Raw genomic sequence first — 21,877 nt, 5'->3', positions numbered from 1 at the left:
TTAATCACAATTGTTAATACAACAAAAGGGTGGGGAGTCTCTGGGTGCTGTTTCTGTTGTTAGAGTATTGCTTTGAGTCTCTCTCTCTTGTGAACTGCTTTGAGAATAGACTCTGTCTTAGAATGTACAAACACAATTAGCAGCTTGCAAGTTTCACACATAGAGGGAGAGAAACAGTACCAAAAACCAAGAGACCTCTTAATTAGTAATACCCTGGAATTTAAACTCTGGGGAATCAAACTCATTTGTGATTTTAATACAGAACTTCTTTAATATGATCCAACATAATCCCCCTTTTGACACTAAGATTTATAATCGTCAGTGTCACTTTCTATGTAGCCTATTCAAGAGAAAGTACTGTGAGGCAATTTGAGTTTGTGATTCCAATTCATGCCACATACATGATCCTAGTGACGTATCTTTACTACAAGGTTCTGGGGCAACAGGCAAGGTGAGGCACACCCACTTTTGAGGAGTCCATTCGGTACAACCTCTAGTGTCCAATAGCTTCCCTCCCTCCCCAGCCCACTGGCTCAAGGTCCAGGGTAGCCAAAAGGATCCCATGTAATATGGGGAGTGGGTTAACCTTCAATACCTTTGCCTCCAGGGACTGTTGGTGTGCAATTTTGACAACAATTTCTCCCATTAACAAGTCTGGTTTACAATACTGGAAACATATTGCATCCATTCATATTGATAAGTGTCAAACAATGATCTCTTTCTTTTTTAACAAATGCATCAAACCCTTAATATTTCCCAATATGACGCAGAACATTTTGTGTTCCAAAATAGCTAGTGCAAGTATCTGCATTTCAGTGCATCCCATAGCTATGCCTGTGTAGTTTCCTATTTCTAATATTTTTTTTTCTTATGGATAAGCCATGTGGTAGTATTAAGCCATTACTAAAGATTCCATTGGCCTTTTAGGTTACCCAGACCAATTTGGACCAAGTCTACATTGGCATGTACTTGTTTTTGTATCAGGCTGTCCTGTAGCTGGGACAGAAAGCTTAATTTATTTTTAAGTTCCTGCAGGTCTTCAGTATTTTTTTTTAAACACACAACAGTGCTAGCAACAACACAAAACACAAGACAAAACATAGAACACAGAACACAATTTCTATTGTGACAGTAGATTCATGGTATTGGGTTGCTTTTCAGCTGGCAGCTTTTCCTCTGGCTTTTCAGAGGATATTATAATAACATAATAAAGCATAAGGAATTTCTACAGGATGCATTTAAAGTTATAACATATCAGAAAACCAAAGAAATCGGCTGGCTTAGTGCGGTGGGGTTTCATTTGAATGGGAGGTTAAACAGAATGCCTTTATTATAAAATTCCTTGTAAAACTGAGATCCTGACCATTTGTGGTCCAGACTTTAAGAAAAGCTCCCTGATTTGTCAATGTACCTGTTAACATGTGTAAAATACGTATTTGTGCACACAAATGGAGTAAGTGCATGGATAATAGTCAGACTGTAGTTGCCGTAACTGACTTGAACATGCAACCTATAGACAGTTCTGCATATACAAATGTGGGTTTTGCACACTCAAACATGAAGTAAAAAGTGGTGTTTCAAGTCATGCACCAGTTAATTTTATCCCCCCAAATAACTAAAATTTATAGTTTAGAGAAACATAATTGTTTTGTTTAGTGCCAATTCAGAGATCTGACACCCACTATCTTAGTCACATGCCTTAGGACAAAGTAATTGCAATGATTAACTATGACTATGTTATTATTAAAAGAAAGAAAATTCAAAACAACAAACACAAGCAAACACTGATGCCTTTCTATGGAAAGCTGTTAACAGATATTGCAGTTTAAGAGTAAATCTACCCAGATGGGAGCGCTCTTCTCTAGGTAAGAGAAGAGCAGAGTTTATATTTTCAAAATCACAGAGAGTCCTATTTTAGTGTATTATAGATAACCAAAACTGTTTATAGATGGGCAAGGCATTTTGTTTAAGGATAGGTGAATCCTGTTTGGTATATCAGAGATAACCAACAATTTATAAATGGGCAAAGGCAAGTGATCCCAACTAAAGTATTTACATTCAGTTACTTAAAAAGCCACTCAAGGAGCTGTCTTAAAACAAGCAATTAATCAATGTAAGTCTCAAATTCCAAATTAAATTCCACTATTTCTTTCTGTTTACCAAGGGGTTAGCTTAGGTCTCCTCTCCAGGAATACATGGTCTAAAAACCACCTGGTGTTTTACAAGAGAAGCTGGTAATATCTTTAATTACAATATCATTGTAATATCCCCATAGAATATTTTTTTTTACTTGAGGGGCAGGGAACAGAGGGAAAAGGGATGATAAGAGGCTCCTGACCTAGCTTTCATGTCCTTGATAAACCAGGTGCTACACATCCTTTTCTCTGAAATCCTAGAAAATTTCCGTTAACTAAGGGAAGGGCGTCTCTTCAAGAAGACAGTCCTGTTAGGTGTTTGCTTTTAACCAGATAGTTCCCAATGTTAGTCTACAGTAGCTTCACTCACAATTAAAAACTCCAACCAAACCCTCTATACAAAAACAAAAATCACAATAACTAATATTCAGATAGCTCTAACATCACATAAAATAAACTACATAGAATATTACAACAAAATAGTCATTGAAAAACTGCATTCCAAAATCTGCAATTGGACATGAAAGTGATAAGTATTAGCTGTATCACCAGGGAGGAGGTCTTCTCCTTGAAGCTTTTCACGCCCCTCACTAATTGGGAGAAAGCAGAGATTTCCTAGGAGTGTCTTTAATTGGCTTAACTATTACTTTCAGTAAAATAAATAGCTAAAAACATAAGCATAAGAATGGTTATTTTCCAAAGCCATATATGTGCACATGTATGAATTTGTAATTACAAAAATCTTCTAAACTTCAGTAAAGGCAAAGTTAGGTTTACAATTACCAAGAATTATCACAATAAATTATAATTGTATTAACCATTTTTGCACCACTGTTGAAGTTTACCCGTCTCCCCCCACCACACACCCCTGGTGATGCCAAGAAATATGTTTTGATTGCACTGATGTTTGGGAGGCTGTCTGGTGATAAATAGATGAGCATCATGATAAGCATCAGTGCAATCAAAACATATTTCTCAGAGCAAAATGGCTACTTGACACAAGATTGTTGTTAAAAGTATTATTTGCCTTTAGATAATAGGAAAATTATAAAAATGAACCAATTATATTTGATTCTTCCAAGTATGATTTCTTAGACTAGTATCCCATTAAAAAGTTAATAGAAAAGAGAGCCGGCAACCATGCGATTTCTGTGAAAAGAGAGACAGTCAACCAGTGGAAAAAACTAATTGTGTCCATTTTCAGTGCCAAATTCAGAGCATCATAAAGACTGAGAGTGAGCCCTGCTACTTACCTATAAGGTCCAGCAAAAGATCATCAATTTTAGCTCCTGTTCCAATCCATCCAACATTAACAAAACTGGATATTTGCTGAATCTGCCACTTTCTCTTTTAGTAGTGAAGCAAGGAATTACAGTGACTACAATAAATAGTATCTGAGATTACTACACAGATCATGAGGAAACCTAGCTTGTTAAACTGGCTTGGTTTGCAGGTCTTACTGCGTCATTTCCTCAAAAATTAGATGAACGAAGCTAATTAGTAACTCGTACAACTTCCTGTGACATAACAGTTCTTATTAAACTTTATCATGGAGGATCTCAGAGAACTGCAAGTTAACCTAAAAGTCACACTGGTTCTGCATTCATAAAAGCTGCTAGTATAAATGTCTGTGACCATTTTGGTGATGAAGTGTCTGAAATAATTACACCACATGCACTGTGAATCTGTCATGACTGAAGAGCAAACCCAAATCATTTCAGTTTTGTTCCTTCTGTTGTGACTAGGAGTACATCTGTAATATGAGTATATTCATACACCACGGGAAAGGGGAAGAAAAACATTTCCCATCTGGATCTAAATAATAATTGTTTAATCTTCCTTTAATGGTCACTTTGGCCCCAGGCTTAACAAAGCTAACAGAGATACTGCTGAGGTTGTTCTTGGCATTATATTACAGTTTATGTTAATTATGCAAACCCCAGCTAGATAAAATTGGTTGCTGAGGCAGCATTGGTCGCCCTGGCAGCATTAAACATTTCAATCACCTCCAATTTAATGATTCTGTAATTTGTTGTTTTGCTATTAAAAGTGAATGCGTTATCGTGTGGGAGATTTAATTCATGAATCTGCATATCAAGCTGTCTCCTGGTATATAATGTAGGACAAATATTCTTAGTAACGTTTCCCTTTAAAAAAATACTCATTTTCTATAGTTGACAATCACAAAACACTGTCATATCAATATTGTAAAATGTATTGTTTGGGTCATGACTGTAAGATACTGTCATTTTTCACAGGGGTTGTCAATGACAATATTCCCCCTTTTATTTTTGGTGGGTTTAATATGAGGATGCATTAAACATGAAAAATCTTTTTTGAACTGTATTGATTTATTTTTGTATTTGTACATATGGTGTTGCATTAGATTGTATTTATATAGCCAGATCCTCAGGTGGTGTAGAGCTATGTATGTTTATACCAGCTTAGGATCTGATTTATTATATGATATTACATCCTAGTAGGGCAGAAGAAGTTGTTGGATTTTTTAGAGAGTATTTTTTCATCTCTCTCTCATTTTGGTGCTTAAGGAAATTGAAAGACATCATTGGCTAAAGTTAGGCAAGGTGCAGGCAAGCAAAGTGCAAGCTTCCAGTCTACTGAATACTGGTTACAGTCCTCGGACTTTTTTTTTTTTTTTAGCAGACACTGCTATTTTTGCTAACTACTACAGTGGATCATGAGCAAGGAGAAATGTCCTATGAGGCCACCAAACTAATTTTTGTGTGTGACTTAATGCAGCATTTGAACACTATTCTCTTTACAAAGCTATGTATTGTACTATCTGGTCCTCATATTGGGATCTGACATTTGTTTCTTTAAGAAAAATGTCAGTTATTTATGTCATCCTTCAGAAAATGGGAGAAATGTTATGTTCAATGACTCACACTGTCACCATGAAATTATTGTCTGGAAACTGGATTGTAGACTCAGACTAGTTTGGAATGATTAGAAAACATGCTCTTTACCAAACAATGCTCTTTATCTAGACTTTTTTTTCAGGTGGACACTTGGAGCCAGGTATTGATACCACATTGTAGCTAGCCTCCTACTGACATCTTGGCAAGAATTCAGCTATTGCATAAGATCTCAGGGCCTTACATTGCCCGATCCTGAAATGATATACCTAGAAACTGAATACCAGTTTTATGAACCTCTAATTCTCCCTGTATTTGGCCAGTTCACTCTTTGCACCCTTCCAGTCTCTCCCCACCCCCTTCTAAGTTTGATTTAAAAAACAAAAAACAAAAAAAACCCAGTGAGCACAGAAGGAAGCCAGAGAAATACAACACCATTAGTATATTGTTATTTATTTATATAACAAAAAGTGTATTTATTTTCTAATACAGAGAAAGTGAAGAGAAGACAAACAGCAATATATATGAAGAAATAATTACTTATCTGGGACTGCTGTACTATCTTTCCACCACTAATTGGCAATGTTGCTAAATCTACATCAGCCGCACTCCCATTCCCACACTTTAAAATGGTGCCATCTCTAATAATAATCCAGTTCTGCCCATTTTTTTCAGTGTGCCTGGACCCCAAAGGAACCCAGAATTCCACAGAGGATTCCCTTTTTAGAAAACAATCTGCCCTCCCTTTTCAAAACATTCTGTACTATAGTGAGGAGAAGAATAGAGGAGCCTAGCTCTGCAATGTGCACTGCAGCTGGCTCCTATTCCTCCATTTCCTTGAGAAGACCTTGGGAAAACTTTCTAATGGAAATGGGGTACCTATATGGATTTACCCTTAAGTAGCTTCCCTTCCACCCTCAGCCACCTCCTTCTAAGTGATGGAATGTTCATTCGCACATAGTCTCCTCACACAGTGTGTTGTTCACTTTTGTTGTTGCCCTGTAGCTGTTGGCTCCAGGTTATCCTAAATACAGAGTATCAACAAAGCCAGCCCTGTTGTCCTGGGCTGCAGATTTTCACCATGCTGTAAGTTCACTCAGATTTCTCTTTCCTTCTCAGCCCCACCCCGACTGCTGCTACTTTCGTGGTATATTTCATTTCTCTCTGGACAGAATGCATATTCTCTTTTCAGACTAATTTTTAAAGCTTCTCCATTATTCAGCTAATGCAAGGGGTAGGGAAATGTTTCTACAAAGAAAGCTTGACTTCACGCAGAGTGGCACAAGCTTTCTGTTCTTGTATATGCTTATTTTACTGACTGGTCTCTATCACCATAACAGATGGGGGATGTTCTTTTGTATGTACATTTTGATGGGCAAATACTATTCCTTCTCTCCTGTGGCTGTTTTTTCAAGTGACATCAGTCACATAAGTAGGTACTGACAATGCCATCCACAGAGTAACGACAGGCAGCAATACATGTGTCCCCTCTACTGTATTAGTGTTCAGTTAAAAATAATTAAAAAGCTTTTAAATAAAATCTGTGTATGCCTCAACTTTATTAAAAAGCCATTGCTAAAAGTCTTCCATAGCCTATCCACACCCAGATCAGTGTTCTATTTGTGCTTTGCTCCACTACTCAGAATGATGATCTAGTGATGCATGACTGTTTGGGTAATGTCCATTGCAATGATAGCTTTAGATAAGATATAGAATAAAGAACCTGCCTCCTCGTCTTAAAAGACTGCTTAATTTTTTTTATTACTTCCAGTACTGTGGAGACATAACAATACAGACTGTACCAGAGAAAAGCGAAGTGTACAGATTCCATTAGGAAAGACTCCTTAAGAATAACTTGAATTAATTAAGTCAGCTGCAGTAATCTGCATATAAGGCTGTATGAAAGTTATGGTTTTTGGTTCAGAAGTTGCAGCCACAATTTGCTATAGTTGTGATTTTGCTGCGGTCGGTTCAAGTACTATAAAAAAACTGTTTAAAAAACCAAAATAAAAACCATGATAAACACAAATTTGAGTGACACTGCAACCCAGTGCCCCAGGTCACAATGCTACTCACTCAAATTTGCGGCAACTATGAAAAGAGGCAATGTGTGTTAAAGGTTGCAGTTTCTGCAACAAAATCATGGCCTGTGATTTTCTTACAGCCTTAAATATAACATAAAAATGCAGCAGATACTTAGATATTTTAGTATTGCTAATGAAAGGCCAGTTCTACCATCTTTGCTCAGGCAAAACTCCTCATTGAATTTACGGGGCCCAAATACAGAAAAAGTACAGCGTTGGTAATTTCATTTAATAATCGACATAAAAAGTAACTGCAAAATCCATACAGTGGAGTTCTGCAGAGGGTGAAATTCACAAGGCCTATGTATGACCTACACTGGACTGGAATAGTGCATAAGCTTTGTATTGGCCATCTGCACAAGGCTCAATTTCAGTCTGACAGAGAAAAAGTTATTTTTTCCTGAAGCAGCAGCAGCAGAAGAGGAAGGGTTATTATTTCCTGCTTAATCTGTGTGTGATGCTCTGTACCTCGGGGGCACATCCTTGTAAAATGATTGTGTGGTATCCAATTCAAAGTTTGTCATGTCAGATGTCTTCGGAAGGCTCATGATGCACTGAGCATTGTTGTTATAGAGATGTTATAGTAATTGTTGTTATAGTAATGTTATAGTAATAGTGTGTTTGGTTTGAAGTGTGTCAGAGACTCCCTTTGGGATAACAAGCCTGGTACATATCAACTTCTTTGTTACATTGATGAACTCATATAAGCTTGCAGCATCCAGCAGACATAACTGGATACTGCAGGATGGAGGTTTCTAGGGTTGTGTCTGGGACTGGAGATATTGGCTAATGTCATTTGGTTGCACAATCCAAGGAGCAGCTTACATGCCAGAGCCCAGGAGTGGGGGATTCTCAAAGCAGAGCAGGGTAAGGCTGGCTCCCAGAGTCGAGAATTGGAGTGACCTAGCAGATCACCCGTCCAGATAACACCAGAGGGGAACATCACACTGTGCAGCTGCAGAACTACAGAAAACCTAGGATTCTAAAAAGTAGATTAGGAGAATGAACGTCTAAACTTTGCAACGTGTTTACCCCATTGTGGGAAGAGATGTGGATCTTTTTAGGGAAAACTGCAAATTAGAAATGATCACAAACTAGAGAAATTTATATAATCAAAACATTCTCATTTCATCAGAAGGATGATTATTTGACTCTTCTGATTGAGCAAGACTGATTTCTCCAACCAGCTTTCTACAAAACCAAGGCTGATGGTTTTAAGGTACCTGCCCTTAGTGGAAGAAAGTCTTCTCTGGGCCTGCCGTGGGTCTGCTCCCCAACTCCTCCGGCCACAGGCAGCACGAGCACTCCCCTCTAGGCCTCACTGTTACTCTACAGGCTAGCTATTGCCACACCCCAACCCTCGAGCCCTCCAAGTGTCCCCCTGGAATGCCCAGCCCCTGGTCCGCTGGATACTCAGAAGTCACAGATTCACTACTTCTAAAGAAGCAAGTGCAGCCCAGCTGATCAGTTCCACCTCAGATCACCGTTCAACTTAACACACAGCACCTACATATGTTTATAGTGGAATCAAGTATAAGTTTATTTAACAAAGCATAGAGATTCAAATAGTAGCAAGTATAAGTATTGGAAAAAAATGGTAACAAAAAATAAAATCATAACATGCTTTCTGGACCCTAGGCTGAATTAACAAGATACTCTCACAGAGTATTGGTCACCCAAAATCCTCACAGCATTTTACAGTCAGGTCGGCTATGACCCTCCTTTCATGAGACAAGCAGGCTTGTCAGCTTGCCTTTTCAGTGAAGGACTCATTGTGTCACTTGGCACCCCAAGATATACCAGAAAAATCCTTTGTCTTTATTCATAAACAGGACACCTCCACCGTCCACTGTTGTATGTGTTGAAGTGAGACTGATAGATTGTGTTTTAATGGTTATAAAGCTTTAACTTTTGAATCTTAATGTCTATTTCATTAAATAATTATTGCCTGACACCCCTATAATTCCCCAGAACTATGAAAATTTAAATAGGTAAAAATTGGAAAAAATACTTTAAAATAAACATTGATATTAGCAATCGAAAGTATAAAAAAAATAAAAATCCAATTCTACAAAGCCTAACTATATTTATTTACTTTCCTCGTAACTTCAAAGTGATAGAACTGTTGTTAATGCCATGTTGATTCTTATGAAAGTATTTAGCCATATTCTGACTAGGGTCTTAGCATCACTGGAAAGGGACACTAAACCCATACTTTGTTGTAAATACACAGGGACTGTTGGGAGAAAAATATGGGACCATCCGAATACCTGGAGAAGTTGAATCATCGGAATTTGAAATGATCCTAGATGCTGCTGTGGAGGCAAAGCTAGAGACAAGGATTTTGGAAGAGTGGTACTGTAGAGATGAAAATGCGGTGCCACCAGCATATTACCTCAGACCAAAATCTGAAATGCTGAAGAACAATCATAATACGGTAAATTACCTTCATGTCCTTAATAAAAAAACCTACATAGATTGGTCACAGTGGATGGAATTCACCAGCATCATTTGAAAACAATTTAGGGGTCATAATGGAATGAACCTCCATAGTCTATGAACTCTTTGCACACTGCAGAGGTTGGCTCTGTGATGGTCCAGAAGGAGGAAGTGTGGGACACCATGGGGAGTGATGGGCCAAGGCTGCTGGGTCTAAGAATGGTCCACTGCTCACAGCTGTCGCCTTTATAGGGCAATGATAGTGGGCTGCAAGCACTGTTACAGCTCATGAGCCTTCTGCAGCAATTGAGGAATGACTGCATAGGTGCCTCTATCCATCCTGCTTGTTGGAGTGGGGAAGACTCTCTCTCAGCCCTCGCATGGGGCTCTCATTAAAAGTCCATGAATAGGACTTACATGGCAAATGGGAATTTCTCCCCAGGGCCCCAAGTCAGCAAAACACTTAAGCATGTGCTTTAAGCTAAGCAAATGATTAAAATTAAGCACACACTCAAGGACTACCCTGAATTGGAGTTCATATTAAAAAAAGTTTCTTAGTAAAATATTTTTGAACAGTCCCCTTTAGTCTCACCTCCTATATGTGCACATAACTTTGTTTGACCGTAGCTATGCATGATACAGGGCCCAATTTTACCCTCATATAGCAAGAGCCGATTTATATCCAAGGACAGAATTTGGCTCTCCAAGAAGAGAATAAACCCTTTAAGGTAGAGCTATATCCCAAAGCAATATCAAAATGTCACTTTATTTTAGTGCATACTGACTGTAATTACACTACAAAAGGAAATTAAACCACTATATAGCATGCATTTACCATGTTACAAAATGCAATAACCTCCTCTGTTGCATAAAAAATGTTTGAGCAGTAAGGACTTAAAAGAGTTCAAGAAAACGTAGTGCAGCAGAGTCTGAAATATTTATCACTGGGGGGGGGGACAACAATTTACATAACGTCCCCCCCAAAGCCCAAAATAGCCCTTTAAATAGATCTTGAAGGTTTTTTTGTATTTTTGTTTATTAATATTTTATAGATTTCCCCAAGCTACTGTCCCACAAGGGTTAAGCAGAAAAGGTTCATCTATCAACACTAGTGCAGTTTTACACCCAGTAAACAAAACAGAAGTAACAGACGGAATATAAAATGATCTGCAACTCTGAATTTTCTGCAGGAAGGGCTTTGTGAGAGATTGTGATTCCCTGAGGCAGCACAACGAGGTGCTGTCCCCATACTCTGGACTAGACTGCAAATTGACAATCTAGCACTAAATCAGAAATAATAATAATAAAATTACTTTGTACTTAAATAGGGCTAGCCTGTAATCTTAAAATCTGACATGAGTAAAGGGGCTGTGCTTAGCTGTACTGCCCCATGAGCAGAGCAGGGACAAAACTGTGACTCAGAGAGCCACAATTTGGTCCCTGCTTCCTGCTTGCTCCATACGGGGAAGTAAAATGTGCCAGCTCTTTCCTGGTACAGTTTACTCCCCTCTCTGCACCAGCTCAGCTGCGCTAGCTGGAATGCAGGGCTTAGAAGGAAAGCCAAGGCTCCACCCACTTCCTGCCTAACTGCCAATGGGCTGCTCTCTCTCCTGGTTACAATCTGGCCCACAGGAACTTTCCTCCAGATATCTCAATGCACTTTACAAAGATGAATGAATTTAGCCTAACATCACCCCTTTGAGGCAAGTCAGATTATGATCACCATTCTGCAAAGGAAGAACTGAAGTACCATCAAATAAAATCCAATATTTTCAAAAGTGACACCTAATTTGGGGTGCTTAATTTGAAATTCCTTGTGCCTAATTTTCAGCTTTGAGATCCAAGGATGAAAGTTAATCTAAAAATATTATTATTCCCTAATAATAGTACTCCAGGCCTGACCCAAAAACCCACTTTCTCTTCATATTTTACTGGTTATTCTTATTTACCCCCTGAATAATGTTGTTCACATTTTAGTTCTGTGCACTATTTCAGGAAGTCTTATGTTTTATATTCAGGACAACTTATAATGTAAAATTATGATCTGTCCAATATAAAAGGTTAAGAGTGAATATACTGGAGGTTTTTTTTTAAAATGTATGCATTATATTATTAACCGTATTCTCCTTTCTTGTGTATATCATTACCTTAAATATTAATCCTTTGCTTTCTGAAGTTGTAGAAACTGATGTTACAGCTACTGTTTAACTATGAATATTTTTAAAAGATGGAATCATCTTCAAATTCTACAAATGAGAACAAATGGAAGGACATATCAGAAGAGATTAAGAAGATTTTTAAGACTGCTGTGAAGTTGCTGCATGAAAAAGGAAAAATGAAACACAACCAAGCAAAGAGATATCTTTCCTCTGGTAAAGTTCAGAATACGTACACAAAATATTCTGTATCTATGCACCCATTCATAATCTAGCCAGCAATATTTCCACAATTATCAAAGTATATTTTTGATAGTCATTTCTCACACATAATTTAAAAGAGGAGAAAAGTAAATTTATACATGCTTGAGGCTGAGTCCTGTATTATAGCTAGTACTAAATAAAACTGCACCTGATACATTTTGCATACAGTATTTTTTGTTTGCTTGTTCATCTAGAGGGAACAGAGATTTTTTTCCTCTGTTTGTTTTGAAGGAAGCTAACAGTTTCCCTATTTTCTGTTTTATTCCCTCCAGCTGTTGAAGATGAGCTTGATTTTGCCTTGGGAAAACAAACACCAGCTTTCCTGAAGAAGTGTGTCTGTTACATTCGGAAAATTGCCAACATTGAACGTTTTGTTAAAATTCCAGAGATGGGAAAATACATGGATGTAATTCATATAGGTGGGAAAGTTCTTCGGGATCCAGAAGCCCATGATAAATTGATCAAACTCCGGGATGAATTTATTCCTACTAGTGTTGCAGCATCTAATCTGAGAGTGTACACTTCTGTTACTCATTGTGACATGAAACTTGGTTATTCACAAGAAGTAGAGAACCACTACATTGAAGGACTTGGTAAACAGTTCTACGAAGACATGATTGATATAATTCAGGCAACAGTACAACAGAATTTTGACACTGAGACAGACTTGCTTTATGATGAAGTCCTTCAACACTCTTCATTATGTAAAACGTACTCCTCTTTCTATGAGTACAGGTGTGAGGCGCTAAACATAGTTCATAAATACACTCTGCACAGCAAAACAGGACATATTAACCCTCTTATCATATATGGAGGACCATGCACTGGAAAAACCCTTTTATTAGCTGAAGTGGCAAAGAAGGTAAAAAATAAAAACCAATATATTTTATAATATGCTAATCTTAATAGAGGCAGTAAATGTAGACCAGATTAATTCCCATTTTCCTTATTGTGGTATCAACAGATCTAAGATTAGTCTTTGATACAGACAATAAATCCAGTCTTCTGCACATTACTGGATATCTATTCAGGAAAGAGGCACTGTACATCCTAGTAGCCACATCTCCATATCATATTTCCAGCCAAAACATAATTGTTAGTAGAGCTTTCTAAGGAAATGCAAATATTTCATCCAATTCCTAGATCACTGGTAAGAATTAATTTATTTGTGAAATAAACAACTTTACAAATACACCATTGTAACATCATTAGTCCCTCCCTTCCTGTTCCCTGGTGTTATAAAGATGTGACACCATTTAATGATTATATGGTATCAGTCTTACAAGTAAAGCACGTTTCCAAGACATGCTAATTTGTTTCAGATCCTCTTGAATTGCTTCAGAAGTTCCATGATTTGTGTTTATTTCAAAATTTCAGAAGTCGTTTAGTTCACATATGCCTGTCCAATCATTAACTAGATTATCATGGTGAAGTGTGAGGAGCACATTTCATATGTCTGTGAACTTGTCTCCACTGAAAACCGCAGCTCCACTGCTGTATTACTGAGTGCTCTGGCAGTATTGCTTGAGTTAAAGATGACATATAATCTAATATTTCATTTGTGATGTATAATATTAACACTTTCTATAACCCCACTATTTAGAACATTTCCACTCGGACAGGAACACTTCAAAAATAAACTTATGTTTTCCAACAAATTAATGCTGTTTATAAAACCATAAGTAAAACAATTATGTGCTCTGTTATTGTGCTTCACTTGGCTCTGTTAATTTAGACATTAACTAAATTATGCTTCTACATTATAGGCTTATACTTGGCTGCAGGAAGAGATGGGACCAGAATCTGACCCTGTGGTAGTTATAAGATTTTTGGGATCCACAGAAATGAGTACAGATCTTAAGAATCTGCTTCAAAGTATTTGTGAACAATTAGCAATTAATTACCGTTGCCTAGTACAAAGTTACCCTAAAAAGATTCATGATCTTCGGGACTTGTTTATAAATCTGTTGAATGAGTCTTCATTTCACAGACCACTGGTTATAATATTTGATGCCCTAGAGCAGCTTTCAGATAATGATGATGCTAGGAAACTATGGTGGCTCCCCATTCACCTTCCCCGTTCAGTACGGATAATCATGTCAACACTGCCGAACAAACATGGGATCCTGCAAAAACTGAGGTGCCTTATTCATGAAGAGGACAACTACATTGAGTTGATTTCAAGAGACAGAAAGATGTGCAGCCAAGTACTGAAACATCAGCTGTTGCGTGTTAAAAGAAAAGTAACATCAGGGCAACAAATTTATGTCAATGAAGCTTTTTCAAAGTGCACACTGCCTATGTTTGTAAACTTAACCTTCAGAGAGGTTAGGAACTGGAGATCTCACAAAGATGTTGATGAGTCCTCCCTTTGTGTCACTGTTCATGAAAGCATCGAGCAGTTATTTTGGTCATTAGAAAATAAGTGTGGGCTAAAGCTGTTGTCGAGAGCACTGGGCTACATCACAATGTCCAAATCTGGCCTGAGTGAAATGGAACTGGAAGATATTTTAGCTCTTGACAACAGTGTTATGTATGAGCTAAATGATAGTGTCAGGCAATGTAACCCATTGAGGGTACCGTACATATACATTGCAAGGCTTAAGGAGGGCTTAAAGGGATACTTGATAGAGCGGCAAGTGAAAAATGTAACACTTCTAGTGTGGGCAAATAGGCACCTGCAGCTTATTGCCCAGAAACTGTATCTCCACAGTGAGGAAGATGTACATGAAATGCATACAATCATGGCAGAGTACTTCCTCGGTGTTTGGTCAGGTGGAAGAAGGAAATCTTTTTACAGCCAAGATCAGTATTTGAATGGGTGCCTTGACAATAACAGTAGAAGCATGAATGATGAGGAGAAGCACTGTATGGATCTCACCTCTTTTGACAGGCAAGCACCTGATCAGCCGTGGGTCTTTCAGTGTAATCCATTAGAGCCTGACATCTTTTTTGTCAATCACAGGAAAATGACAGAACTTTTGTATCACTTGACAAGATGTGGAAGATCAGACGATCTGCTGTATGGTGTCATTATGAACTTCAGCTGGCTGTACACAATGATTAAAATAGGACAGTTTGACAAAGCACTTTCTGACATAGAACTGGCTTATAACTATTCACAAGAAAAGGAGCTGAAATTTCTGGCAAGTACCCTTCGCAGTATAAAGTTCAAAGTAACAAAATATCCAGGTTCACTCTCTGCTGAATTGCAACAGAGGCTCCTTCCAGTTGTCAGCTCATTGCCTAAATTGAGACACCTTCTTTTAGAATGTGACAGAGATGGACCCAAATACTGCTCTATCGTTCCTTTGCACTCCTCCATGGATGTGACTTACAGCCCCGAGCGACTACCCTTGTCATCCAGTTGTATGCAGGTCACGGAGATCCTGCCTACTTTTAATCCAAATACAGTCATTGCTGCTCTGGAAAATGGCTCCATCAGTACTTGGGATGCAGAGACTCGCCAGCTATTAAGGCAAATTACAACAGCTCAATCTGTTATCTTAGGGATCAAACTTACGAATGATGAAAAATATCTTGTAGTGGCTACAACAAAGAACACACTTTTGATTTACGATCATCAAAATTCCTGTCTTTTGTCTGAAGTAGAAATTAAGGGATCAAAACATTGTGGAATTGGGGGAAGCTCAAATTTTATAAATGGATTTACACTGTCCATTAATCATGCACTTGCTTGGCTGGAAGCCAGCAAAGATGTTACTATAATAGATCTGCTTTATGGGTGGCCTCTTTATCACTTCCACTGCTGGTATGAAGTGACTTGTGTACAGTGTTCTCCAGATGGAGTCTATGCATTCTGCGGACAGTACCTTAACACCACCACTATATTTCACTTAGGAAGTGGAGAGAAACTGTCCACCGTGACCTCTGAATTTTCAGGTGGATTTGTGAAATTTCTTCTTGTTCTGGACACTGCTCAAGAAATGGTGATGGTGGACAATGAGGGTGGCCTTTCAGTTTGGAACACTGAGGAAATCACAAATCCCCAACTGACAGATGACTTCGATTGCAGGAAAGAAGACAGCGAAGTTGTCAGCATTGAACTTTCTGAAGACCAAAGTGCAATTTTAATTTGTAAGGCACTCAGTATAGAACTTCTCGACACTGGCATGTGGAAAGTGACTGAAAAGTTCAGAGCAAAACACAATGAGCGCTTTATATCTGCTGTGTTATCCAAAAACGGTGACTGTATAATTGCTTCTATGGAAAATACCTCAGCCATTTTTGTTTGGAGGAGAGATACAGGACAGTGTATGGCAAGCTTACAGGAAATCTCAGGAACCATAGTCAGACTAATTAAACCCAGTCACCATAACATGCTGCTATCCTTATCCACCAGTGGTGTCCTTTCTATCTGGGATATAGATATCATAACTGCTATGTCCAATATTGACAAATCTGGCAAACCCATCCAAAGACTGGTGTTGCCAACCAGAGGTGAATTAATTTATACACTGGATGGATCAGAATCTGTACATAAGTGGAACTTCAGCACTGGATTCATTGAAGCTGTGTTCAAGCATGAAGGTATTGTTGAAAACTGTGTGCTGACCTCTTCTGGAGAAATAATGATTACATCAGATGACAAATGTAGCCAATATGTATGGCACACCATTACCGGCGAAAATATCTTCCGCATTAATGGACAAAGGATATCTCAGCTGATGATTACACACAACGATCAGTTTGTCGTCTCGCTCTGTGAACAAAATGCCTCCAGAGTTTGGCGACTGGCCACGGGACACAGAGTTTGCAATATTTTAGTTGCCTTACAGAATGCGTTTATAACCACTGCTAATACATTTGTAGTTGGAATGACAAAGAATAAAGTGTTGGCAGTAAGTCTCTGGACAGGAAGTATAACCAAGAAATTTTGCTGCGATGATGGTGCAACCATTGTTAATATTAAATTGATCCCAGACTGCCCAGATATTGTAGTGTTTATAACATCCACTGAAACAGTGAACATCTGGAGTCTGACAGAGGAAGTAATCTGCAGGCGTGTACAACTGCCTAGTAATTTCTTAAAAGATTTAGAAGACTTTGAAATATCCCCCAATGGGAAGCTAGGAATTCTGTCCCGTGGTGATGAGAACATCAATGTGCTTGATTTACACAGCGGCAAACTCCGTGTGGTTCATGCCCCTGGAATTATCTGGCGACAGAGGCTGTCCCGTGATGGCCGCTATCTTGTGTACATCTGTTTTCGTAATGAAGAGGATGATGACAATGGTGCCATCTCTAGCTTAATTGTAATGAGACTGGCTGATGGTAAAAACATTGGTGCTTGTTCCCTTTACAAAACTCCAACCTTTCTTTCTCTCTCACAGAGGCATTTGAATATTATTGTTGGCTTTGATGATGGAAGTATAGGTACTTACACTGTAGTGGATCGAGTAGATGCAGCACTGAAAATTAAAATTGCTACTTCAAACAGCCGTCAAATTTTCAGTAATGCAACACAAGTGATTAGGCCAAAGTGTCACAATTATAGCTTCAAGGTGAATGCAGACTGCATTTGGAGAGAGTCTACTGAGGTGTTTGCAAGAGATAGCCCCATCACAGTGACAGACCCTGAGACAAGCGAAACAACAACACCCAAAAAACATAACTACTGTTATGACAAAGTGTGCGCAGCCATAGATTGCAGAGGACACAATTTTGCTGCTGATAACTGATTAGAAACATGGACTTAGTTTTCCTGAATACATAATACTTGTGCATAGGCTAGTCTTCTGATTCAAAAGTAAGTACCAGTGCATTTCTTGAAAGACGAAGAACAGCTGAGGGCAGGAATGCTGTTTTTCTCAACAAATATTCTTACATTTATGTGAACAAAAATAAGCAAAAAAAAAATCAACCAAATGTGAAAAACATTTATCCAATGGGCGGCAGGGTTTTTAAAATTTTGGAATACAAGGTTTAGTCCAAGGTTAGATCCAGGGCCTTGACTGACAATTTCTAGCAATACTATTATAATTGTTATACCATTACAGGAATTAGAAAATCTTATTTGGGGGTTGCCAGAGTTTTAGCTAGAAACAAAACTCAATTTATTGTTGGATAAGAGGCAAGACACTCTTTTATAATCCAGATAGCCTTGTTGTGGACAAAGCTAGGTCAACTGTTACCCTGAGTTTATACCCACTTGCAAACGTGTTTTTCCGCTTGATGGTGCAATGACAAGATGTCACCTGCCAACCTGGAACACTTGATGCATTCCATCATTTAAAGAAATAGCTACTTTTTTTAAAAAAAATTGGGATTAACATTTGGGTTGAAAGGGGTAGAAGCCAATCAACACCAAACACATCTACATGTGAGGTAATAAATCAGTCTTCATCTAAATGAAAGTACTGAAAGTTACAAACATTGCATGCAAGGATTTTTCTATAGTCTGATAAAAATGATAAAAACTAGTTATTACCTAGGTCATAAAAGAAGAAGTTTAACACTGAAATTGTATTGTTTTTCTGTCTCTTTTACAGTGCATATTAGTACTGGATAAAACAAATACTTTTTCAAAGAGAAAGGGCATTAACAGATAAACAGTCAAACACCTGTTCACTTCTCTCTGTTGTATAAAAGTTTGGAATATCTCTTAAGTCCCTACAGTGATCTTAATAGAAAGCTTTCAGACATGCCATGTATTATTCTTGATAGCGTTTGCCTTATTACTACCATTCCTATTCTTTCCTGTGTTCAACACAGATCAGATGACCAAATACTCTGGGACTAACAGAATATACCTGTATATGTGTTGAAATATTCCATAAAATCTAAAGACTGTCCAAAGGTTCTTTACTGTTCCAATTGGTAATGGTTTACATACTGTATGTATGCTCCTTTATGTTTCACTTCTTGCTTTACGACTGTTCTGAGCCTTTTATACAGTTTTATCAGTTTCAAGACAGAAATTGTGAAATATTGTCAACTATTTTTTAAAAAACAGTTTCACGTAACTAAAAGAAGTAGCTATCTGTATCTAACGGGTGATAAGGTCCCCCCATCCCACTCTTTACTTATCTTAAACATGGCATGTCCTTGGCAAACTTTTAAAAGAATTTAAACAAACTACATTTTTCTTTTGGGGAAGTTAGAACTCCATGCCACTAAATTTCCAAGAAACGAATGCCAACCTAGGATTTAACGTAGTGTGTGAATGTTCTATGTAAAAGCCAATATAGTATATCAAGTGACTTGAATGACTTTTCCTAACTTGTTTGCAACTTAATAGATCATATTGAATGTTTTTATGTAAAACTTTGTATTGTTGGGAAGAATTACCCAATCAGAGAGTTATATTTTCATAAATGTTAAATTTAGTTAAATTTTGTTACAGAGTTGTTAAATTAGAAATCTATTGCAGTCTTCAAACAATATACAGTCTTGTGTAATCATTGTTTGTATGAATAAACTAAGTAAACAGACTGCTATGTGTGTGGTTTTAATTTGTAAAGAAATTTCTGAAAGGGGACTAAATTTTTAGGGCCAGATCCTCAGCTGGTGTGAATCAACAAAGCTCCAATAGAACCTAAGCATTATTTTAAGGCCACAAGATCGGGGTGGGCAAACTCTTTCGCCCGAGGGCCACATCTGGGAATAGAAATTGTATGGCGAGCCATGAATGCTCACAAATTGGGATTGGGGTTCGGGGAGGGGAAGGTTCTGGTGGGGAGTGCAGGCTCCAGGGTGAGGCCAGAAATGAGTTCAGGGTGCAGGAGGGGGCTCGTGATGAGGAGTTTGGGGTGTAAGAGGGTGCCATGGGCAAAGCAGTTCAGAGGGTGGGAGGGGGATCAGGGCTGCGGTGTAGGGAGACACTCAGGGGTGCAGGCTCTGGGCGGCACTTACCTCAAGCAGCTCCCAGAAGCAGTGGCATGTCCTTTCTCAGGCTCCTACATGGAGGCGCAGCCAGGCGGCTCTGCTCGCTGCCCCATCTGCAGGCACCGCCCCTGCAGCTCCCACTGGAGCACTGGAGGGGGCCACTGGACTGCATAGGAGCTGGAGGGGGACCAGCTCTCTGGCTGGAGCACCGAAGCGGGGCCATGCTGTGGCTTCCAGAAGATGTGTGGAGCGGCCCCCGACCCTGTGCCCCGGCTGGAGCACCGGAGCCTGCGGGCCAAGCCCCAGACCCCACTCCCCAATGGGAGCTCGAGGTCTGCCTTAAAATGACTGGTGGGCCGGATCCCACCCGTGGGTCATAGTTTGCCCACTCCTGCACAAGATATAAGTGATGCACAGGTTTTACACTGGCCCTCTGCATGGGGATGAATTTCATTCTGACAAATGGCAAGTAACTGAGAGGTACTGAGTGCTTGCAGCTCCATTGATTTCACAGAGCCCAGTACAGTACTCCTTGCACAAGAGCATTTCCCATTGACTTTTATGGGAGATTCTCCGGCACAAGGAGTACTGAAACTACTGGCCCATACTCAAACTAAATAAAAACTAAATATCTAAATTCAACTGTACAAAATGAAACAAAACAGTTGATTTGCCTATGAACCTGTAACATACCAAACATTGGCTGAGCTCGCTAAACTACTTTTTTCCTCGGATTGGTGAATAACTAGAAGCATTCTCTCAATATCTGTGACCTGCTAATTAGAAAAATACAGTGACACCAGAAAACTGAGTTAATAATAGAACTTAACCCAGCCTGCAGAACATGGATGTTTAAAAAACAACAAAGAGATATCAAGATTTTAAACTGACCCAGTTCTGCTCAGTTCAGGAGCCAACCTTGAGCCTTGGCCCACAGAAGCTTGGTAGAGGCCTACAGCTTCCAGATTTGTTGCTGACTCTTCAGGAGAGAATGCAACAATTCACTTTATCATTGGTAGTACAAATTACATCTCCAGATCAAACTATCTGCTTCTCCCAAACTGAATGGCTTGATAAGTCTGCTCAGGAGGAGTCTCTCATCTAAATTTTAAAAGGGGAATTAAGCTGAAGTGTGAAGGTGGAGTCGTCTTTGGTGGACAAAGCTAGGCCTGAGGTCAGTCACAGAGAGTATGTCTACACTGCAATGTAAGCTCAGAGTTAGCAGAACTTGAGTTCGCAGACACTGGGTTTGTTAACCTAGGGCTTGAGGGTTTAAACCAGGGGTCAGCAACCTTTCAGCAGTGGTTTGCCGAGCATTCATTTATTCACTCTAATTTAAGGTTTCGTGTGCCAGTAATACATTTTAAAGTTTTTAGAAGGTCTCTTTCTATAAGTCTATAATATATAACTAAACTATTGTTGTATGTAAAGTAAATAAGGTTTTTTAAATGCTTAAGAAGCTTCATTTAAAATTAAATTAAAATGCACAGCCCCCCCAGACCGGTGGCCAGGACACGGGCAATGTGAGTGCCACTGAAAATCAGTTCGCGTGCCGCCTTCGGCATGTGTGCCAGAGGTTGCTTACCCCTGGTTTAAACTCATTTGAAGTCCTAGGTTAGGAATTTTTGAACCTTGAGTCCCAACCTGGGTCTGCAGCATCTACACTGCATTATGTGGGCATGATTCCAAACACCTATACCCCAGACTTCCTAGCACCCTTCCAAAATGTGGCCAGTCTAGCCCTTTGTTAGTGCAGCGTGGAAAAACCTGACTGTCCACCAAACTTAATTTCCAGAGGACAAAGAAAGTCAGCCCGTGGCATTGTGGGTTACTTTTAGTAGACTTCCAAACCACAGGTCCATGGGGCTGCGTCTAACCTACAAAGCAATAGGGCTTGAATCCTAGGTCCCCGTGTGACTCAGGCTTGGCGTTCACCCCCATGGGGTCCTGGGACCTTGTGCTCTGAGCCCTGAGTTAGCACAATATGTGTGTAGATAGAAGGGAATTAGGTTTTGAGTTTGAACCCTGGGCTTACGCTGTAGTGTAGACATATCCAAAGAGAACATTGAATACCA

The 21,877-nt window shown here is 39.0% G+C and overlaps 1 protein-coding gene across 3 annotated transcripts in view; it reads left to right on the top strand.

The window, feature by feature from the left end:
- Positions 1-19,275, top strand: part of NWD2 (NACHT and WD repeat domain containing 2) — a 126,691-nt gene extending 107,416 nt beyond the window's left edge. For all 3 annotated transcript variants that reach the window (XM_084627105.1, XM_084627104.1, XM_084627106.1), the window contains 4 exons: positions 9,329-9,532; positions 11,762-11,906; positions 12,227-12,816; positions 13,721-19,275. In XM_084627105.1, coding sequence (XP_084483231.1) covers positions 9,329-9,532; positions 11,762-11,906; positions 12,227-12,816; positions 13,721-17,656 — 4,875 coding nt within the window. In that variant the 3' untranslated portion in view covers positions 17,657-19,275. The remainder of the gene's footprint in view (positions 1-9,328; positions 9,533-11,761; positions 11,907-12,226; positions 12,817-13,720) is intronic.
- Positions 19,276-21,877: the final 2,602 nt, after the last annotated feature.

This window comes from Lepidochelys olivacea, assembly GCF_965140295.1.
Source record: "Lepidochelys olivacea isolate rLepOli2 genome assembly, chromosome: 4".
In the NCBI taxonomy this organism is placed as follows: Eukaryota; Metazoa; Chordata; order Testudines; family Cheloniidae; genus Lepidochelys; species Lepidochelys olivacea.
Note: the sequence above shows the minus strand (reverse complement) of the source record. Positions and strands in the feature narration are given on the sequence as shown.